At 34.7% G+C, this 20,561-nt stretch overlaps 7 protein-coding genes and 3 non-coding genes across 14 annotated transcripts; 4 read left to right on the top strand and 6 right to left on the bottom strand.

Annotated features, from left to right (window-relative positions):
• Nucleotides 1-91: 91 nt before the first annotated feature.
• gpla-1 (Bursicon) lies at nucleotides 92-1,392 on the top strand. Its single transcript, NM_073597.4, has 3 exons — nucleotides 92-232; nucleotides 288-442; nucleotides 819-1,392. Exons 1-3 carry the CDS (start codon nucleotides 109-111, stop codon nucleotides 909-911), a joined length of 372 nt encoding a protein of 123 aa, NP_505998.3. The 5' UTR covers nucleotides 92-108; the 3' UTR covers nucleotides 912-1,392.
• F58H1.8 (uncharacterized protein) lies at nucleotides 1,368-2,749 on the bottom strand. The gene is made up of 4 exons (NM_001269455.4): nucleotides 2,632-2,749; nucleotides 2,483-2,579; nucleotides 1,669-1,970; nucleotides 1,368-1,588 (listed from the first exon to the last, which is right to left on the bottom strand). Exons 1-4 carry the CDS (start codon nucleotides 2,746-2,748, stop codon nucleotides 1,391-1,393), a joined length of 714 nt encoding a protein of 237 aa, NP_001256384.1. The 5' UTR covers nucleotide 2,749; the 3' UTR covers nucleotides 1,368-1,390.
• An 88-nt stretch (nucleotides 2,750-2,837) lies between these two features.
• On the bottom strand, nucleotides 2,838-3,919 carry F58H1.3 (Enolase-phosphatase E1; the record flags this gene model as incomplete). Of its 2 annotated transcripts, NM_001047673.4 has the most annotated exons (6): nucleotides 2,838-3,159; nucleotides 3,203-3,335; nucleotides 3,392-3,462; nucleotides 3,511-3,589; nucleotides 3,642-3,778; nucleotides 3,842-3,919. In NM_001047673.4, the coding sequence occupies 6 exons, from the start codon at nucleotides 3,917-3,919 to the stop codon at nucleotides 2,911-2,913; spliced, it is 747 nt and encodes a 248-aa protein (NP_001041138.2). In that variant the 3' UTR covers nucleotides 2,838-2,910. The 2 variants fall into 2 exon arrangements, 1 of the variants encoding a protein (NP_001041138.2); NR_003172.2 differs by lacking the exon at nucleotides 3,842-3,919 and having other exon boundaries at nucleotides 2,911-3,159; nucleotides 3,642-3,777.
• A 731-nt stretch (nucleotides 3,920-4,650) lies between these two features.
• On the top strand, nucleotides 4,651-10,236 carry aman-2 (Alpha-mannosidase). Its single transcript, NM_073594.4, has 11 exons — nucleotides 4,651-4,780; nucleotides 4,830-5,150; nucleotides 5,193-5,646; nucleotides 5,694-5,796; nucleotides 5,844-6,188; nucleotides 6,237-6,457; nucleotides 7,001-7,379; nucleotides 7,430-7,607; nucleotides 7,659-7,950; nucleotides 8,981-9,731; nucleotides 9,783-10,236. Exons 1-11 carry the CDS (start codon nucleotides 4,670-4,672, stop codon nucleotides 10,063-10,065), a joined length of 3,438 nt encoding a protein of 1,145 aa, NP_505995.2. The 5' UTR covers nucleotides 4,651-4,669; the 3' UTR covers nucleotides 10,066-10,236.
• F58H1.2 (uncharacterized protein) lies at nucleotides 7,904-8,847 on the bottom strand. The gene is made up of 4 exons (NM_073595.6): nucleotides 8,741-8,847; nucleotides 8,383-8,658; nucleotides 8,213-8,314; nucleotides 7,904-8,161 (listed from the first exon to the last, which is right to left on the bottom strand). The coding sequence occupies exons 1-4, from the start codon at nucleotides 8,790-8,792 to the stop codon at nucleotides 8,019-8,021; spliced, it is 573 nt and encodes a 190-aa protein (NP_505996.1). The 5' UTR covers nucleotides 8,793-8,847; the 3' UTR covers nucleotides 7,904-8,018.
• Nucleotides 10,237-10,450: 214 nt separating the features above from the next.
• osm-6 (Intraflagellar transport protein 52 C-terminal domain-containing protein) lies at nucleotides 10,451-13,276 on the top strand. The gene is made up of 11 exons (NM_171545.9): nucleotides 10,451-10,520; nucleotides 10,569-10,684; nucleotides 11,067-11,154; nucleotides 11,233-11,353; nucleotides 11,403-11,535; nucleotides 11,624-11,765; nucleotides 11,813-11,899; nucleotides 12,012-12,131; nucleotides 12,177-12,286; nucleotides 12,711-12,907; nucleotides 12,953-13,276. Exons 1-11 carry the CDS (start codon nucleotides 10,491-10,493, stop codon nucleotides 13,225-13,227), a joined length of 1,419 nt encoding a protein of 472 aa, NP_741633.1. The 5' UTR covers nucleotides 10,451-10,490; the 3' UTR covers nucleotides 13,228-13,276.
• Nucleotides 13,244-20,324, bottom strand: R31.2 (the record flags this gene model as incomplete). Of its 4 annotated transcripts, NM_001047689.4 has the most annotated exons (8): nucleotides 13,244-13,834; nucleotides 13,891-14,160; nucleotides 14,428-14,559; nucleotides 16,938-17,169; nucleotides 17,223-17,463; nucleotides 17,512-17,584; nucleotides 17,629-17,740; nucleotides 20,185-20,324. In NM_001047689.4, 8 exons carry the CDS (start codon nucleotides 20,322-20,324, stop codon nucleotides 13,565-13,567), a joined length of 1,470 nt encoding a protein of 489 aa, NP_001041154.2. The 4 variants fall into 4 exon arrangements, with proteins under 4 accessions (NP_001041154.2, NP_001122992.1, NP_001041155.2 ...); NM_001047690.5 differs by lacking the exons at nucleotides 17,629-17,740; nucleotides 20,185-20,324 and having other exon boundaries at nucleotides 13,565-13,834; nucleotides 17,512-17,521; NM_001129520.4 differs by lacking the exons at nucleotides 16,938-17,169; nucleotides 17,223-17,463; nucleotides 17,512-17,584; nucleotides 17,629-17,740; nucleotides 20,185-20,324 and adding an exon at nucleotides 14,640-14,849.
• R31.7 lies at nucleotides 16,226-16,349 on the bottom strand. Its single transcript, NR_102079.1, has one exon. It is a non-coding gene; the product is annotated as an Unclassified non-coding RNA R31.7 (non-coding RNA).
• R31.4 lies at nucleotides 17,863-18,174 on the bottom strand. Its single transcript, NR_069642.1, has one exon. It is a non-coding gene; the product is annotated as an Unclassified non-coding RNA R31.4 (non-coding RNA).
• R31.5 lies at nucleotides 17,952-18,164 on the top strand. Its single transcript, NR_069643.1, has one exon. It is a non-coding gene; the product is annotated as an Unclassified non-coding RNA R31.5 (non-coding RNA).
• Nucleotides 20,325-20,561: the final 237 nt, after the last annotated feature.

The following is a 20,561-nucleotide window of genomic DNA, read 5'->3' as shown; positions in this document are numbered from 1 at the left end:
TAAGGACACAAAAGTCTCCATCTTTTCTCGCTTTTTACTCAAGATCTATTCCAAAATTTCTGTGTTCTTTAAATTCTATTTTTAACTTTTCAGCCTATACCTTCTCAAATGATGGGCTCCAAAGCACGAGCACGACGACGTTTAAGTTGTTTTTTAAGCGTTTTTGTTGTGACATGCTTATTACAGTACTGCACAGCAGGTGTTACTAAGAATAATAGTTGCAAAAAAGTTGGTACGTCACGAAATCTACTAAACTTCGATCAGTGTCCTTTAAATTTTTTTTTCAGGAGTGGAGGAACTTATAGATGAAGAAGGCTGTGATTTGATGATAATTCGAATCAATCGATGCAGTGGGCATTGCTTCTCATTTACATTTCCTAATCCCTTAACGAAAAAATATTCAGTGCATGCGAAGTGCTGCCGGATGGTTGAATGGGAAATGGTTAGTATTTTTTAACTACAGAAATGACTTCTGAAAATTTATAACAAAGTTATTACGGAAGCCAAAATTCTGGGAATGTGTTTTGCGCAACATGTAAAAAAAATCTCGTAGCGAAAGCTACAGTAATTCTCTAAATAACTACTGTAGTGCTTGCGTCGAATTACGGACTTGATTTGCGATATATCCTTCGTTTCTCTGTATTACTTTCTCATTTTTGTTTTTTTTTTAAACATTCTATCGAAAAATTGATGATTAATTCATTTCGAAAGCCGAGCCCGTAAATCGTCACAAGCGCTACAGTAGTCATGTAAAGAATTACTGTATCGCTACGAGATGTTTTAATATTGTTTTCCAAGAATCAATTTTTATTTTTCAGCTTGAAACAGAATTAAAATGTTCCAAAGGAAACCGAAATCTTCGAATACCATCTGCAACACAATGTGAATGTTTTGATTGTCTTGTTCGATAGTTGCAGTTTCCATCTCTTTCATTTCTCATTCTTGAATCTCTTGAGTTTTACCTGCATAATAGATTTAATTTATTTTCTCTCCTCCAGTGCCACATTCATCCACATTTCCATAAAATCTCGTTCCCTTAATTATTTCTATAATAATCTCGTTGATACGGGCATCTAAAAATGCAAAAAATCAAAGCGAAAGAAGGATGACTGACATAAATTGTCTCAAATGAAACCGAACAAAAACCAAAATTACCAAGTTGATCTCTCTGCGTCTCACATTCTCTCATTCTATTTTCTTGTCTGCCAAACAAAAAACAAAATGTTCTTTATTGAAATAAACAATTGACAATGTTGATTGAATGATACCTCTAGCCAACAGAAAATGAGTTTGAATTGTGCATTATTCATGTACTGTACCTTTGTACTTTGTCCTTTTTTTGGAATATTTTTAATTAAATGAAAAAGAACCTAATAAACTTTTATTTTTCCTATAACCTTGGAGGAACACTCGTTTCGTTTAGCATATAAGATCTATAATTGTTTGCTCTAAACATATCATCTATGATCATGGATTTTCGACTTCCAATCTGAATATTTCCCAACAAGAAATGCATTGCAACTCGGACACCGTCAGTTTGATCATCTGCGAAGTAGAAACCAGTTGTTTCATCTCGTCGGAACAGCTCCTGGAATTTTTTAATAATGTTTAATCTTGTTCAAGATAGTTTTTTTTTTTAAGAACGAAAGTTAATTTTTAAAAACTCACTTTGTGCTGCTTAACAATGAATTTCGACCGTATAGCCATAAACTGCTCCGCGTCATTTTTATTCTGGTATATCCTAATTAGTCGTAACTGCTGAACACGGATTAAACAGGCAAATACAACTGCTAATGCAACTGATGGAAGTGCAATGAGAACTCCAAGTTCTTCTGAATCCGTCACTAGCTTCTGCACAAAATCGAATCGATTTCCAGGACTGTTTGAATTGACATCGAAAGCAAAAATTGAAGAGCCAACGATGAAGGATGGAACAAAAGCAGCAGTCATGTAAAATGTTCTCGATGCTCCTGAAGAATAAGAACAATCAAGAAAAAAAGTGTAATTTTTTGAATTCAGACATAAATATTATATATTTATTTGACATCTTCAGGGTTGTAAATATTTATTTTTTGCATGATTATGGCGAAAATGTTAGTTTTCTCTTTTTTCGAAAAAGAAGTGAGCAAAAATTCTGATAAACAGAAACATTCATAAATTTTTTAATTCTAATTTCAAAATTATTTTGGAAAAACATGCAATTTTGGGCAAAGTTTTAAACTTTTTCTGATAATGTTTTTAAGCAAAAAATCGTTTTTTTTTTCGTGTTAAAAAAATTGTTTCACTTTCTGTTTTCGAAAAAAAAATCCGGATTTCATCGAGAATAGGAAAATCCGAATATTTGTAGAACAGTGAGTTTTGAGAACATGCATTGTTAGTAATTAGTGAAATGTCCACTTTAGCAAAAAACTATTTTCGATAATAAATTTTTTTGAATCTGTCGAATAACCTTTTTTTTACATTTTGAAAACATAAATCTTACCAACATCTCTATAAATCAATGCCCATTCCTTTTCGTCGACGTTGTCTTTTTGGTGGGCTTTTCGAATATTGTCTCTATCGAAATTTTCTCGCTCTTCCTGCAATTTTTTTAATCTTTATTCAAAGTTTTTTTCAATATTTTCAACTTACAGCCAGTAGAAAATTTTTAATTTTATCGAAAACGCTTGAAGACGGACGAGAAGTACAAATTCCTCGATATAGATGCAATGAACTTTGATTTAAATTTTGAAAACACCGTATTATCATTCTGAATTCAAATTCGGAGTTTTGAATATTCAAAAAAGCTGTAAATATATTTATGAGACCAATGAAAACTCGAAATAAGCTAGAAAACCAATTTTTACACCGAAGGCTTTATTAAAGATCTCCAAACAATGTTTCAGGAAAGAATACAATGAATACAAAGAATTACAAAATTTCTTCCAAACTTTCAATGGTTCCGTAGGCGTTTATAGCTTCTTGTGTTAGACCCGCATTTCCAGGACGAACTACTAACTTTGTCTGTAACCCAGCTTTCTTGGCAGCAGCCGCTTCTGCTTCAACATCAGTCAGGAATAGTATTTCACTGGGAGGAATTTTAATTCGCTCGCTGATTTTCGTGTATGAATTGCTTTCTCCCTTCAGACCGATATTTGTGTCAAAGTAGCCATAGAGAATCTGAAAGAAAACATTAAAATGGATTGTGGAAAGAATATTATACTTTGGTCATATCTCCTTCAATTGAATTGGCAAACAAGAGCTTTTGAGCGTGGACCGATCCCGATGAGTAGATGTAGATCGGGATTTTTCTATTTTCAACAATTTTCAAAACTGGTAAAACGTCCGGATATACACTGAAATTGTAAAATTATACAATACGTGTTACTTATTTATTGTCGATTTTACTTACTGTCCTTTCACATCTCCGCGCTGGTAAGCCTCTTCCCAAATGAGCCCCTGGAGAGCTTTCATTGGTGTCAGCTGGAAAATATTGAATTTTAAACACCTTTTCTCAAATACTCTATAAACTTTTTTGTCTCTTTTTATCCAGTGTCTGACATTTTTTGTTACATCCTCAATGCATTCCTTTCTTGGTTCGCGGATCCGCCTGTAAAGTACATAAATTCGATAAAAACAAGCTGTGCAAATTAAATACTAACACAACTGCCACATCATTTTCCGCTTGTTGGTCTGCAATGTGCCTCAAATCTTCAACAATTATTTGAGTTGCTGGATTGTCGTAGTGCTCCTCCAAATAATTTCCAACGTTCTCGAACGCGTATGGAAAAAGCTCATCCTGTAAAAATAAAAACTTTAATTGATAATCAAATGGAAGAAATAGAATAGAAGAAAAAATAACCTTAACAAAGGAGATACTGGTTATTGTACCCTCAATATCTAGGAGCAGCGCGTTGAATTGAATAGTAGTGGTTGTCATGACTGGAATGCGGCTGGAATTTTCAAGAATTGGGCTATTTTGAACTAAATTAGTAGTGAAAGTGATGAAGAAAAATGGTTGTTTTCGTTTTTGTCATGATTTTTGAAACCAGAAAAGAGATGACATTAAAATAGATGAATATTGATTGTGAATAAAAGACAGTGCAAGGAACTTTGCAAAGATAGACGATAAACTACTGATAAGAGCGCAATATTGACGATTATTAATATTTGAAAATATGATGTAGACATTTGGCCTATTTTCTGACTAAATTAGTTATTTTTAATAGTTTCAAACCACATAAAAATGCAAAAAAAAGGAAATTAAGAGGGTTTTTGTGCAATACTTTTGTGAGAGAAAAAAATGTGTCGAGACACCTCTGTGCCGGAGAAACGGATTTCCAGAGAACATTGTTTCGCCATATTTATGTATATTTAGAAAATGATTTTAAGAATTTTTGAATAAATAACAATTTTACAATTATTTTCTTTTTGAATGTTATTAAATACATCACAATTAAAAAGCTAAGTACAAAATTCTTTCTTGAAACTGTGGTTCTCCAAAGTCACAATTCCTCTTTTAGTGAGGTCAGTACTATGCCACCTCGCTCCATTGTAAACACATATTTTATTGGAGAGAACAACTTATTTTATTGGACATGCCGTTACATTTTCTGAACCTGTTTTATTTTGTCTTTGATTGATTATCATATATAACTGAATAATTTTCAGCCTGATGGCAAGATAAAGCATGGGAAAACGCAATTTCTATATTATCCTATGTTTGGGAGTCTTTCTCACCGTATCACTCTATTTGTACAATGGAATTGAAACCGGAGCTGAAGCGCTCACCAAACGACAAGCAAGTTTTCAAATTAAGATTATAATAATATGACTTAAATTTATTTCAGAGATATGTAGATGATTTACGGCGGAAAATCGGAAATTTGGAGCATGTAGCAGAAGAAAATGGAAGAACGATAGACCGCTTGGAACAAGAAGTTCAACGAGCAAAAGCTGAAAAATCGGTAGATTTTGATGAAGAAAAAGAAAAAACGGAAGAAAAAGAAGTAGAAAAAGAGGAAAAAGAAGTTGCACCAGTTCCAGTTCGAGGAAATCGTGGTGAAATGGCTCATATTCATCAAGTAAAGCAACATATCAAGCCAACTCCATCGATGAAAGATGTTTGTGGAATTAGAGAAAACGTCAGCATTGCTCATTCAGACCTGCAGGTAGAATTTTATTTATATTTTAATAAAATTTGTTTTTTTAAGATGCTCGATCTCTATGACACCTGGAAGTTCGAAAATCCAGACGGAGGTGTATGGAAACAAGGATGGAAAATTGAATACGATGCAGAGAAAGTCAAATCTCTTCCACGTTTGGAAGTTATTGTGATACCTCATTCTCATTGTGATCCCGGATGGATTATGACTTTCGAAGAGTATTACAACAGACAAACTCGCAATATTCTTGATGGAATGGCTAAACATTTGGCAGAAAAAGACGAAATGCGGTTTATATATGCAGAAATATCATTTTTCGAAACTTGGTGGAGAGACCAGGCAGATGAAATTAAAAAGAAAGTTAAAGGATATTTGGAAGCAGGAAAGTTTGAAATTGTTACTGGCGGATGGGTTATGACAGATGAAGCTAATGCACATTATCACTCAATGATCACTGAATTGTTCGAAGGACATGAATGGATTCAAAATCATTTGGGAAAAAGTGAGTAAAAGTTTTTTTTTTGAATATTGCATAAATTGAATATTTAGGCGCCATTCCACAATCTCATTGGTCAATTGATCCATTCGGTTTATCACCATCAATGCCACATCTTCTAACTTCTGCTAATATAACCAATGCTGTAATTCAAAGGTATGAACATTATTTTTTAAAAATAGTAAAATATTTTCAATTTCCAGAGTTCATTATTCGGTGAAACGTGAGCTTGCTCTGAAAAAGAATCTTGAATTCTACTGGAGACAATTATTTGGATCAACTGGACATCCTGATCTTCGTTCACATATTATGCCTTTCTACTCTTACGATATACCTCATACGTGTGGCCCAGAACCGTCTGTTTGCTGTCAATTCGATTTCCGTAGAATGCCAGAAGGTGGAAAATCATGTGATTGGGGAATCCCTCCACAGAAAATTAACGATGACAATGTGGCTCACAGAGCTGAAATGATTTATGATCAATATAGAAAGAAAAGTCAACTTTTCAAGAATAATGTGATTTTCCAACCACTTGGAGATGATTTCAGGTGAGATTTTATTTCTTAATCTAGAAACTAATAGTGCTCTCTATTTAGGTACGACATTGATTTTGAATGGAATTCACAATATGAAAACTATAAGAAATTGTTCGAATACATGAATTCCAAATCAGAATGGAATGTTCATGCTCAATTCGGAACTCTTTCTGATTATTTCAAGAAGCTTGATACTGCAATTTCTGCGTCTGGCGAGCAACTTCCAACTTTTTCTGGAGATTTCTTCACTTATGCGGACAGAGATGATCATTATTGGAGTGGTAAGCATCAGGACAGAATCCAAAAATTCTTGTTTTCGAAGACGAAAAAAAAAGTTTTTTTTAATTTGAGAAAACGAAAACGAAAAAGGTTTTTCACCAAAAACACGAAAAAAATAAAACTTTGAAAAGTGATTTTGAAAAACTTTAATTTCGAGTGTAATTTTTTGGAAAAATGTAAAATTTAAAGTTTTATTCGTTTTCAATATTCCAGATTTTTTCTCTTTTTTTTTGTTTTTTTTTTTGAAAAAAGCAAACAATTATTTTTTTGGCCAAACACGAAACACAAAATAAACAAAACATTTTGTAAGATTGAAAAGCAATTTTGAAAAACTTAAACATCTATGTATCAAAAGTGTACTCTTTTTATAATTTCAAGTGTAGATTCTAGTTTTTCTGTTTTTCAGTATATCAAAGTTTTTCGCTTTTTTGTTCACTTTATTTTTTTGAAAAAAGCGAGAAATAAATGTATCGCTAAACAACTTCAAAAAAAACGAAAAAAAATAAATAACTAACAAAATTTTTTACCGCTTTACGAATTTTCAGGATACTTCACTTCCCGTCCATTCTATAAACAGCTTGATCGGGTTCTCCAACATTATTTAAGATCAGCTGAAATCGCCTTTACCCTTGCAAATATTGAAGAAGAAGGAATGGTTGAAGCGAAAATTTTTGAGAAGCTTGTGACTGCTCGACGAGCTCTTTCACTTTTCCAACATCACGATGGTGTAACTGGTACGGCAAAAGATCACGTCGTCTTGGATTATGGTCAGAAAATGATTGATGCTTTGAACGCATGTGAGGATATTCTTTCGGAAGCTCTTGTTGTATTGCTGGGAATTGATTCAACGAATAAGATGCAGATGGATGAGCATAGAGTTAATGAAAACCTTCTACCCGAAAAACGTGTCTATAAAATTGGGCAGTGAGTTTTTTAATGTCTCCATTTTCATTGATTAATTGTATTTCTTACAGAAACGTCGTATTGTTCAATACTTTATCTAGAAATCGCAACGAGCCAATTTGTATTCAAGTTGATTCTCTTGACGCTGGTGTCGAAGCTGATCCTCCAATTAAAAAACAACAAGTTTCGCCGGTTATTGCATATGATGAAGAGAAGAAAACGCTTGTTGTCAAAAACGGAATATTCGAAGTAATTTATAAAGGATTATCCTGAAAGTGACCATATAATCATGTCTTTCAGCTTTGCTTCATGTTATCACTTGGACCAATGGAGTCTGTCAGTTTCAGACTTGTGAAAAATACAACAACATCCAAAGTTGAAATAATCACCAATAATGCGGCAGAATTCAAAGAAACAAGTTTTAAATCTTCATCCACTTCTGGAGACTTTACTGTGAAAAACGACAAAGTTGAAGCTGAATTTGATGGAGAAAATGGAATGATTAAAAGAGCTACCAGTCTTGTTGATGATAAACCAATTGATTTGAATTCTCACTTTATTCATTATGGAGCACGGAAGTCAAAGAGAAAGTGTAAGTAATTAGATTTATTATTTGAAGATTATTAGAATATTTAGAACTATTATTAAATCTGAATGTTGTTAGTAATAGTAACGGGCTGATCGAACAGCGCGTTGAGTAGCTCTGAATGGAAGACGAGAGACAGTTGGTCCCTGGTATACTGTAGGAGAAGATCCATAGGATCCCATGGCCAGTGGAATCACCATTGGGTATCCAGAAGTTTCTAAAGATCATTAATGAATTAATAAAAATGAATTGATATCTGTTGACTCACTTGGGTACATTGGATATCCATTGAGTAGTAATGGTTGACCACCTCCCATCATCATATCAGATGCAGCGAAACGAGGCTTATACATGTTAGATCCATACGTATCTGAAGTTTTGAAATTTCCGATTTTATTAGGATAATGTGTGATTTCCACACAAGGTATTAAATCTCACCCATTCCCATCATACTGCTAGAAAGTCCATACGGCATCTGTTGCATTCCTTGCATGTTATGGATACTCTGAATTCCTTGCATTCCCTGTAATCCTTGAAATCCTCCCATAGAACTCATTGATCCCATGGACGACATCATTGGGTTACCCGAACCAGAATAGAATGAACTTCCGCTCATTCCGGGTCTACGAATATAGACTTCATCACGTTCATAAGGATTTCCATATCCTGAACGAGATCCCGAAGATGAGTAGACGTTATAAATAAATGGGTCGGCTGAAATAAGGGATTAAATAATATTTATCATTTTGTACGCATCCTAGTGCAGTTTATGAAACAAAATATTTCAGTAACTCACCTGAAACTGCGGATACAGCTAGAATAACTGCAGCTGCATAGAACATCACCATTCCTGCGTAGAAGCGCGAAATGATACAAATCAGCCGTTGACATGATAAACAAGTGATTGAAATAAGGCGATTTGGGTCAAGAGATGCATCCGTTCTTCACTCCTCTTCACTCTCTCACTTCTCATCCCTTCAAAATCTAGGCTTTTCCTCCAAATCTTTTGTTCGCTTTAAAAATGTTTTTCTTTCAGTCGCAAATGGAAATGAAGACAACCCGGCTGGCGCATACCTGTTCCTTCCCGATGGAGAAGCTAGAGAACTCAAAAAACAATCAAGTGATTGGATATTGGTAAAAGGAGAAGTTGTTCAAAAAGTGTTTGCAACTCCAAACAATGATCTGAAAATATTGCAAACGTACACACTTTATCAAGGGCTTCCATGGATTGATTTGGATAATGAAGTTGATGTACGTTCCAAGGAGAATTTCGAGTTGGCACTGAGATTCAGTTCTTCAGTAAATAGTGGTGATGAGTTTTTCACTGATCTCAATGGAATGCAAATGATAAAAAGGAGACGACAAACTAAATTACCAACACAGGCCAATTTCTATCCCATGTCTGCTGGTGTTTACATTGAAGACGATACTACCAGAATGTCAATTCATTCGGCACAGGCTCTCGGAGTTAGCAGTCTCTCGTCGGGACAAATTGAAATAATGCTTGATCGACGACTTAGTTCAGATGACAACAGAGGTCTTCAGCAAGGAGTTAGAGACAACAAACGAACAGTTGCACATTTCCGTATTGTTATTGAGCCGATGTCTTCATCGAGTGGTAATAAGAAGGAAGAACGAGTTGGATTCCATTCACATGTTGGTCATCTCGCTACGTGGTCTCTTCATTATCCTCTTGTCAAAATGATTGGAGATGCAACACCAAAATCTATTTCTTCGAAAAATGTGGAACAAGAGCTGAACTGTGACCTGCATCTAGTGACATTTAGGTGTTAAAAAATCTGAAATCTACAGTAACCCTCATCTTTAATCATTTTCAGAACACTGGCATCGCCGACAACTTACGAAGCCAACGAAAGATCTACGGCAGCTGAGAAGAAAGCAGCGATGGTGATGCATAGAGTTGTTCCAGACTGTAGATCCAGGCTTACCCTCCCAGACACGTCATGCTTAGCTACTGGATTAGAAATTGAGCCACTCAAATTGATCTCGACACTGAAGTCTGCGAAAAAAACGTCACTAACCAATCTTTATGAAGGAAACAAGGCTGAACAATTCCGACTCCAACCAAACGATATTTCCAGTATTCTTGTATCATTTTAATTTTATAATTGCTTATATGTAGTAGTTATATTTTCAGTTTTCATTACATTTCATGGGTATTTATTTATTAACTATAATCTTGTATAAGACGATGTAATTATGAAACAACGATTTCACACTTCCGGTTTTCATGTAAAATTTTTTTCGTTCCAAATAAATTGTTATAAAATTAATTACATCTTTCATCAAACTTCAAAAATGAAATTGCATTTTTAATAATTAGGAGTCTATTACGGAATTCATTAAATTTCAGAAAACAAAGTTAACTATATATTTCTCTAGTAGTTCCTTTCCCAGGAGACCCTTCCAAGATTTGTATCCACATGTTACCATAGTAACCACTCATTGCTTCTCGCTCACATTGTCTGCTCCCTCTCTTGGGGCTTATATCTCTTTCAAGCTATTACCTTCATTAGTATACATCTATGCCTCCATTTTCAGACGAAAAGATGACTGTAAGTATTAGATTTTAGTTTTCGCATTTTATTATTTCCATTTTCCAGAACCGGAGTATTGGGAGAAAAGTTCTGATTGATCAATCAAAACAGCAACAAATTAGTTTGATTAGTGGTTTTCGTGGTGTGGCAAGACATTTAAAAAGTGTTCTTACTGTTGAAATGTGAGCTTTTTTGGAATATTTAACATTTTATACATTAAATACATAGTTGAAAGATTTACGATTTATGATGAAAGAATACGATACCCGGTCTCGAAACGAATTAAAATCGGATCCTGCGAAGAAGCAGGTTTCTTGTATTTTTGTTTCTCATTTTCTTATTTTGAATTCTTTGGAATAAATATTCAAATTATACTGAACAAATTAAGCTGCTATTTAAAAAATAAAAAATAAAACGAAAAAAACAAAATATTGGAAACTACAGTACTCCTCGAAGTCGAGCAATCCTTTGCGCGGAATTGTTTTGCTCGCGTCGAGACCTGCTACCGTAATTTTTGCCAAATTTGAATTTCTCTCGCAGATAGATAATAATTTTTAAATTCAGAAACACAGAACCAATTAACTTAAATGGATTAGAAGATGTTCGGATGCTTATCATTCCACAACCAAAGACATCATTTGGAACTGGAGAGGTTTAGGATTTTAAATTTTATTAAATTTCATTTGATTGTCTCAGCCTAATTTTAACACCCAAAAAATTAAAATTTAAGATTGAAGCAATATGGAAGTTTGTGGAAGAAGGTGGTTCATTGATGATCCTTTCTGGTGAAGGTGGTGAGAGACAATCATTAAATGAAATGATTGCAAAATATGGAATTACTGTGAATAAGGGTATGTCTTTATCAAATTAAATGAATTACAAAAATCATCAACATTCAAGATTCGGTAATTCGTACTGTATTCCTGAAATATTTTGATCCGAAAGAAGCTTTAGTAGCAAATGGAGTCATAAATCGAGCAATTGCAGTGGCTGCAAAAAAGAATGTGAGCACTGAGCAAAAACATAATTCACAGTGAGTTGAACTATTAGCTTTTTATTTATTTAGGACAAAATTCGGTTTCCGATTTTCCAAAAATAAAAAAGTGATTTCAATATTTCAGAGCACTTTCATTCATTTATCCATATGGATGTACTCTAGATGTGAATAATCGTATGTCGAATGTAGTATTGTCTTCTGGAAGTACAAGTTTTCCAACAAGTCGCCCAGTTGCCGCTTTTCATGAGACAAAACTCAATGAAATGGTATTAGAATATTCTGAAATTGGTACATTAATTCATATTATTTTCAGAAAAAGAAAGGTAGAGTGTGTGTGGTTGGATCAGTCTCGATGTTTCATGACACATACATCGATAAGGAAGAAAATGGAAAGATTTTTGTAAGTGTATTTTTGATATGGTTCGAAATAAACTTCCCCGGTTGGTTGAGGCGTGCAGGATGCGCCTCCCACCCGCCTCTTAACTCGCCTTATTGGAAAATTTCAATTTCAGGATACATTTGTGGAATTCCTGGTCAATGGTCTTGAACTGAACACGATAGATGCTGCAGAGCCGGAAATTAATGATTACACAAATATTCCAGATCATATTCATATGTCCCAGCAGATCAAGGTTTGACTTCAAAAAATTATACTTTCTAGACAAACTAACAAACAGGTTTGTATGTACGAAGGAGAATTGGATCAGGCAATCAGTTCGGATTTCATGAAGATTATGGATACTTCGTTGCATTCTTTTAATTTGAAACATTGGCCAATGACTATAAGGTACTGTGCCCTAAATACTTTCCCCTGACTACAGAAATATGTTTGTTATTACTAAGAAAAAGATTCAAGAATCATGCTTTCGAAAATGGAAACACGGTTTTACCCAATCACCAACTTTGCGATGTTTTCCTGAAAATACGGTAGCTGGTCTCGACACGATCAAATTATTTACGAATAAAGTACGGAAAAGAGCGTGCGACTTTAACAACTACCGTAGTACCTCACTCTGTTTTCTAATAGTCAAAAGAGAATAATGAGTAGTGTCACACTACAGTACTGTTTAAATTTTTAGCATTTAAAGGCGCAAGTTTCCGCGTCCTTCTTTTGAAATTATTTCGATATTTGGAAAGAATATTAGAATGAAGTTTACAATAAGTTTTAGTGTAAAACATCATTTCTACTTGAATAAACATTTTTATTCTAGATTGTATGAAGCATTGAATCTTTCACCTCCACCACTTACCCTTGTTGAACCTCAATTTGAACTTCCAATGCCTCCATTTCAACCTGCAGTATTTCCACCAACATTTCAAGAATTACCAATGCCTCCTCTTGAATTATTTGATCTTGATGAACAGTTCAGCTCTCCGGAAATTCAACTTTCTCAGCTCGCAAATAGAAGTAAGAGTTTTTATTCAGAAAAAATAATAAATGGAATAGTTTCAGGCGAGGAAGAAGATCTCATATTCTTTATTGAAAAAGCTGGTGAAATTACTGGAATATCTGCTGAATTGACAAGAAGTGAACGAACCCCCAAGAAAATAATTGAGTTGGCAGTGAGCAAACTCATGTTATTCAAACGTTCAATGATGGATGGAGAGTTGGAAGTTGCATCAGCGTTCGATATTGGAGAGCATGATGCTCATCATCAAAGTTTTAATCAAGGCGAAGAGATGGACGAGCAGCTGTTCTCTGATATTGATGAGTTCGATGATTTGTGATTGATTTGTCTGGAGATAAGATAATAAAATATTCATGTTGAAAAAAAAACGTTTTGGATTTTAGTGGGCACAATTGAAACGATGAAAAATGACCCGATACGGAGAAGAAAATGGTTAAATGATTGGGATATCTAACAAGAAAACGGTAAGAAATTGGATGATTAAAGAATACACTGAATACCGGGTAACTTCAGGCGGTGGATGGGCGGGGCGTGATGAGGAGGAAGAATGTATGAACTGGGATGGTGATTAGATTTCAGTTTTTCATGACTATTCTTTTAGAGTTTAGAAAGCCTATGTATCAACTATAGGGTAAAACTAATTGAAATCTTAAAGTTTACTTAAATTTCTTAACGTAGACGTAATAACCAAGACCGGCAACTCCAGCAACTGCAGCTGCAGCAGCCACATTTCTGACGACGTCTGGATTATTGTGAATCCACGTGGCCAAATCGCTGGGTTCGCGTCCTTCTGGAACTTGCTTCGACTCTTCGACAACTGTGGCTTTTGTTGATGGAGCTTGGTGTGCAGAAGCTGGTGGAACAAACGATGGTTCATGTTCTGATTCTAAAACAGTTGGATCATTCTGCTCCTCTTCAACTTGGGCCTGTAAAACATTTGAATGGATGTACATGTCTTCGGTTTATATATTAGAAAACTTACAGATATGATAGGAATGGCTGCAGCAATTCCAGCGACTGCTGGAGAAGTATCAGCTAACTTGGCAGCTTCTTCCTTGTCAACTTTCTCGAAATCTCCCGGATCCGAATCGAGACTCTGACGAGTTGTGAGTGGAATCAATTTTGGTTCATCGTGCCCTTCTCCGTTTCCTTCGTCAGCACCATTATTCGAATCCAAATCAGTAGCGGCCAAGCTAACTGGTGGGCTTGGCTCTTTCACATAATGGGAGAGATCTTCAGCTGGAGTTGGTGCCTGAAACAAAAATCTATAAATTAGAGAAAATATCGTCCACTTAAAAATATACTCTTGAAAAGGTTACAAGACAATTTGCAAATTCGGACAATGGCCATTTTTAAGTGTAGCCTTATCGAAAAGATAATCATGATTTTCTGTTGGATTTTTGTGAGACAAAATTAAAAAAATTATAAATATCCAAAACGTCACACGACCGCGATTAAAAAAAAAACATTCCTATATTGGTTTCATTTTAAATTTTGATGGTGAAAACAAAAAACTCACTCTCGGTTCTTCCTGCTCCTCATGATCATCATTTTTTGGAATATCGATATCTTCTTGTCCGTAATTCTTTTCTACGACCAAATCCTTCGGTGACACTTCTCTTTCTTCGGACATGTTGACTGCGTCACCCGTCTGAAATTATATATTTTTAAAAGTTTATTACAAATATTCATTAAAATTTTCCAGTAAACTGTAATTTTCAAAAAAGGAACCTTTGGTGTTCTATTAATAGATCGAATAGAGAATGGTCTACGACGTTGAACGACAGGTGAGGAATCAGAAGATTCAGAATCCGACATAGTACAAGTAAAGTGAAAGGAGTCACGGAATAACTGGTGGAAGAGAGGACGGAATAGAGATACTAGCAGGTGAGATTGATGTGTTGTTCGTATTGATATCCTACGCTGCCTATGCTACTGCGGAAAAATCGGATGAAAAAAGAAGAAGATAATAGAAAAAAGAGCAACAGTAGGGCAGAAGTAGAGAAAAAACAAAAAAATATATGGGCTAGTAGGAAACGAAATATGAGAAGAACGCGTGATGACGCTAGGATGGACGTGATAGATAAGTGATATTTTTTGAAGAGAGCGTAACGATAACTTTAAAAAAGTTTGTGAAATAAGGATTCTGTTTGACGGAATTTCTAGAAGCAAATTGAAATTCTGAAACTGAAATTTCTGATACTGTTTAACTCGAAAGAAGCTGCAGGTTTTATGTACAAAAAACTTAAGCCTATCAATAATTTCAAAAACTTATCGACATTTAATTCCACAATATTGGCGAATAATAAAGTAACGATAGAATAACAATTTTGAACATTTTAATGGTACTGCAAAACATCAAAGTTGAATTCTTTTTAAATTTTAAATAAAATAAAAACACTTTTATTTTTGTTGACAAAAAACCAAGACCTGATCAGAAATTATTTTAAAGAGATCGATTCGAACAAATGTCGATGGTTGGCCGTACTGCTACCACTTTCGACCTTTCATCACGCGCCTATTTCTTCCAAAACATTGCGCTTTTCCCAATCAGTAAACAAATCGTCAACGAACCAGAGATAAATGTTTTTTTTCTTTCAAATTGATAAGAATTCTATTCATGATCACTGGGAAAACATCGAGGGAAAACTATGGAATCTATGATCTACGAGGGAACAAATTCATTGAGAGAAATAGAGAAGAAGCAAAAAGGAATTTAGAATGAAAAGAAAGAATAGGAGACAATAGACATATGGACGAAGCTGCCAATGTTGTCTCGCGCTTATTCACGTGAAACTTGGCGGAATAAGAGAAAGAGTGGCAGAAACCAATAGAAATTAACCGGATTCGATGAGAGTGCAGCTCACCGGGAGGAGGAACAGCAAAATGAAGTGAAAATGAAGAGAAAGCGGGTTCATAGCACCTGGCCGGGAAAATCTCGAGCTGCAGAAAGTTTGAAAAGGAGGGAGGAACACAGGAAAAACTATATATCTTTGAAAAATGAGAGATTTTGAGCGGGCAAAAACGGATAGGATAGAGGTTTCAAATGTTCTTTGTAATTTTGTTTCAAAATTTCAAGCGCCTCGAAAACATTTGATCTACTCTACTCAAAACAATATTATACAAGTCTAGTTATTTGTTTGTAGCAATTATTTTGCATGTCTGTTGAAAGTTTATCAAATTCTAGCTGTATTCTGGTGTTTAGTATTATTTCAAAATTAACATCTAAGGAATTGAAGACATGAGACATATGGGAAAGTGTGCGCATTTTTGTGATAAACATAGAACGCAGAACGAAAGAGAGTAAAACATGGGCGGTGGTTAGAATGGCTCTAACTGTCTGCGTTCAATGTTATGAAGATCTCTTCGTAGAGTTTCAGAAAGAATGAGTAAAAAAGTAAAACAAAAGGATGAAGCCGTGAGCCCATTCTATGATTGATTCAGAGGACACATGGGCGGTATAATGTAAAGAGAAAGAAAGAGAACAAAGTACACTCAGTCAAATGACGGCTGCAGCCGGACAGAAAAGAACACTGAGGTGTAGGAAAGAGACGAAGAGTATACAAATTGTTGACAGAAATCCAATGAAAAAACTAGTGCTGAGGTAACTGAACTGTTCGTTTCGAGCGGCAGTGGAATGACTTTATCAGTGATTGGAAATGTCATATGGCTTTGTTCGTTGCGAAACGACATGTGGTAAATGACTTGAAGACAACGACGAACTATAGACTATGACGATTTTTCTAAAGGTGAAGATTTTGGGATTTGAAATAAAAATTAGAAAATGAAGCAGAAAATAGAGAAAAACTAACAATGTAGAAGTTTTTCGAAAAAAAAATGTTTAAACAAATGTACACTAAATATTTTGAAATTTCAGAGAATATTTCTAAATACTCAATTAGATAATTACTAAAAAAAATTTCGGCACCTTTGAAATAAGCAATTACTGGATATATTAATGAAACAACTCTGAAGGTTATGTAACCACATAAATTATTTTTGAAGACATTTAACTTTTGAAAGACTTACCACCATTGGCGTTGATTCTCTATCATTTTCTTTGAATATAACATCTATTTTCTGACAATCTTTGAAGCGATGAATCTGATCAATTGATTCGACTAAATCGTTTTCCGGTAATGTGAATATCATATCGACTTTCTTTCCTTTGCAAGCCTTTTCGATTGTCGTTTTCAGTCGTTCAACGTCTGAACCGCCGGGAAGGGTAACTCGTTTGTATGTTTCTTTTCCTTTTTCCACGCTGAAATAATAAAAAAAATATCATTACTTTTCTGAGAGTGTAACTTTACAAACCTGGTCCTGACAAGCAAAAATCGTGTTTTATTGAATGAATCTCGTCTTCCGTAAGAGTAAGTTGGAGAATTGAGTGGACCTGGAGATCCTGAACCATTTGAAACAGAAGAAGCTGGCGGTGTTGAAAAGTTGTCAAATGAATTTTTCATAGCATATGGGAACGGTGGATTTCGAACGTAATTCGGAACAAAACCGGGAGATGACTGCTCACTGGCATCTGATGTTCGACGAGATGCACTGCCTGAAGAAATACATGGAAATTTAATGGAAAACTTCTAAAAAATCTTACTTCGAACCATATTTTCACGTTCCTCTCCAAGTTCTAAAACTGCTTTCAACTTGTCTTTACTTTCTGGGCAAACCTGAAATATAATCCGAATTAGCGAATAAAAATAATAAAACTAACGTCGTATGGAGTTCTGTTCTTATTATCTTCTGCGTTCAAAGCGTATCCGTCTTCTATAAGAAGGAGAACGACGTCGTAATGTCCGCGATTTGCCGCCCAGTGCAAAGCTGTCCTGAAAATAAATAAATAGTGATAATTAGGAAATTTTTAAAATTGGCTTCTTTAAAAGAAAACTATTTTGATTTGAAAAAATAGCCTAATTTCAAATTGGCAACCTAAAACTACGATCATAAGCTTTATCTTATTAGAATAATCAAGCATTTATCATTTAAAAAACTTGTCAACCCCACTTGGCCACTAGTCTTCAACTGACCGAGTGTTTGACACACTCTCAAAACACACAAGATCCTAAAAAATCAGTCACAGACTGCTGCTCTTTGTGCAAGAGGGTACTCTGTGAGAACGATAAAGCTCTTAGTGGATATCATTTCCCCGCAACAACAGTTGGTATCCGCAACTCTCGTTAGCCACTATAATTTACACAAAGTCCACTAACTTCTTCAGTTTCGTGGATTTATCACAGATTCGTGTATTCTTTTATCAGATGAACCAACGGCTGTCCGCCTGTTTTGCGTCACAAGATGATGGTTTTCCAAAGATAATTTGTAATTCAGGTAGAAAACAATTAGATCGATTTTTGTTTCGTTTGATCCCAGAAACACGGCCTCTCTTCATTTCAAAAAATAAATAAATTGACGTGATGAACTGTCTCTGCGTCTCTCATGGGCGAGAGAGTGAGCTTTTTGAGCCGAATTTGTACTGAAAACGGTAAAATAGGCCGGAAACGGCTGATAGTGAACAAAATCTAATAAAAATTTACTAACTGCCTGATCAAACACATGGAAATTATATGAAAAAAGGACAAAATTGTAAATCACCTATGAATACGCCCACATGTGAAAGTTCAAAATTAGTGATTTTCCAGACAAAACTGTTTAAAGCCGGCGATTCGCTGATAAATCTTTAAATTTTTTATTAATATATTGTCAATTAAGACTAAGTGTATCTATTTTCATGCAAATATCTAGGTTAGTGATGTTCACGACGCCGGCAGACGGAAAAACAAAAGGCTACCTCGAAAAATGGATTTTTTCGGGACCTCTAGTGATCCTTGAAAAGAGAAATTTGAAAATTGAAGGCCACCATTTTGTAGATAATTTTTTTCTGATTATTTTCTGTTTTTGATGAAGGTTTTTTGATGAAAATTGACGTCGGCATCTTCAAAACAAGAATTAGGCCTGAAAACTCCAAAAATCGTTAAAAACGACAATTTTTGGCGGGTTTTCCTAATTTTACGAGACGCACCAAGACATAATCAAAAATTCAACATCACCAAAAGTTGCAAAATTCTCTAAGGAAGAGATTAAGATGTCAATCACCTGATTTGATCAAAAACTGATTGAGTAACTTCAGTTTTAAGACAATGCGATTGTAATTTTTGGACAACCGCAAGCATAATAGTTGATGTGTACGCTTTTGAAAACATATAACTCGGTAACCAGAAAAGCTATCAAGAAACTTTAAACTACAAAAATAATCTTGATAACACAAGAAACATTTTCTATGTGCATAATACTTGGCTATTCTCACAAAATACATAGTTTAAGCTATGTAAAGATTCAATGCTTTGAAAAACTTTGATAGTGATACCACGAAGGTATTCGAAATTATCCGTTTGCACAATCAACTCAAAGAAGCAAAAAATAACAAAGTATGGATTAATACCGTCTGATACCTTTTTCATATGTCACTTTTTGTTTTTCCCGTACGGGATCCCGTCTTTACAGTCGACAACCGACTGAAACCGAGGCCACCAATGAATAACTCAAGTTGTGAACCCTGTCGGGAAAGTCTCATCAGTTTTCCATCAGTGTACGACAAAAAATATACCGTATTTCCTCTATTAGTCTTGCACCCCTATTAGTATTGCACCCCTACGGACCAATCGAAAATCAGTCATGCAGACTCTATTAGTCTTGCACACCTACGGGTCAATTGAAAATTAGTCTTGCATTCAAGACTAATAGAGGAAATACGGTAATTGGGTACGATAGGAATACGGTAGGTTTATAAGTTATGTAAGTTTCTACAAATATAACTACTTCAGTTTCTCTGTACCAATCTTTGAAGAATTTTTTATTACTTTAAAGATCACTGAAATAGTGAGCCGTTGTCTACGAGATCAAATATGTCCGAAAATTACCATTTGGTATCGGTCCTAACAGATCAGTATTTATACCAAAGTTGTTTCTTCGTCAATATTTTGAATTTAATTTGAAAACACATATATTATTCAATTTTCAATCTCACGTGAGAGAGTGTGAGAGAAAAAGAGGAATTTTGAAATAAATGAAACTGAGAGAGGCCGTGAGAAAAGCTTCAAATTGAATAAATGTCCGAAACTGAGACAACAGGCGTCATATTTCATAACAGTGGTCAACAATTGTTAACAACAGCTGTCTCACACACAAAAATATATGTTACGGATTATTAGAAACTGACGGAAAACAATGAAATGCTGGCATTCTTAAAAAATTCGATAATTCTGTAACTAACCATCCATTTGAGCTGTGACGGTAGTTTTTGTCAACTCTTCCAGACAATAACGCATTCCTCACTCGATTTTCATCGCCTAAACTGCAAAGATGAAGAAAATCCAACTGTTGTTCTTGATAGGAATATGCTAGCGAGGCCATTACGACGAGCTGTAACAGATAATTTTGATTGCATTAAAATAACGGAAAAATATTAACAAAAAGGAATATCAAAAGTAGAGATTTCGCGAAAAGTATAACAAAATAAAAATCGGACGAAAACATTTAACTTTTAAAGGGAGACGCATTTACGCAAAATGGTCTCGCCACGCGTTTTGAAAAAAACCTTTTTGTGTGTGCGCCTTTAGGATTACTGTAGATAATTTTCATGCAGATATC

This window comes from Caenorhabditis elegans, chromosome V, assembly GCF_000002985.6.
Source record: "Caenorhabditis elegans chromosome V".
Classification (NCBI taxonomy): domain Eukaryota; kingdom Metazoa; phylum Nematoda; class Chromadorea; order Rhabditida; family Rhabditidae; genus Caenorhabditis; species Caenorhabditis elegans.
This window is presented reverse-complemented; position numbering and strand designations above follow the sequence as displayed.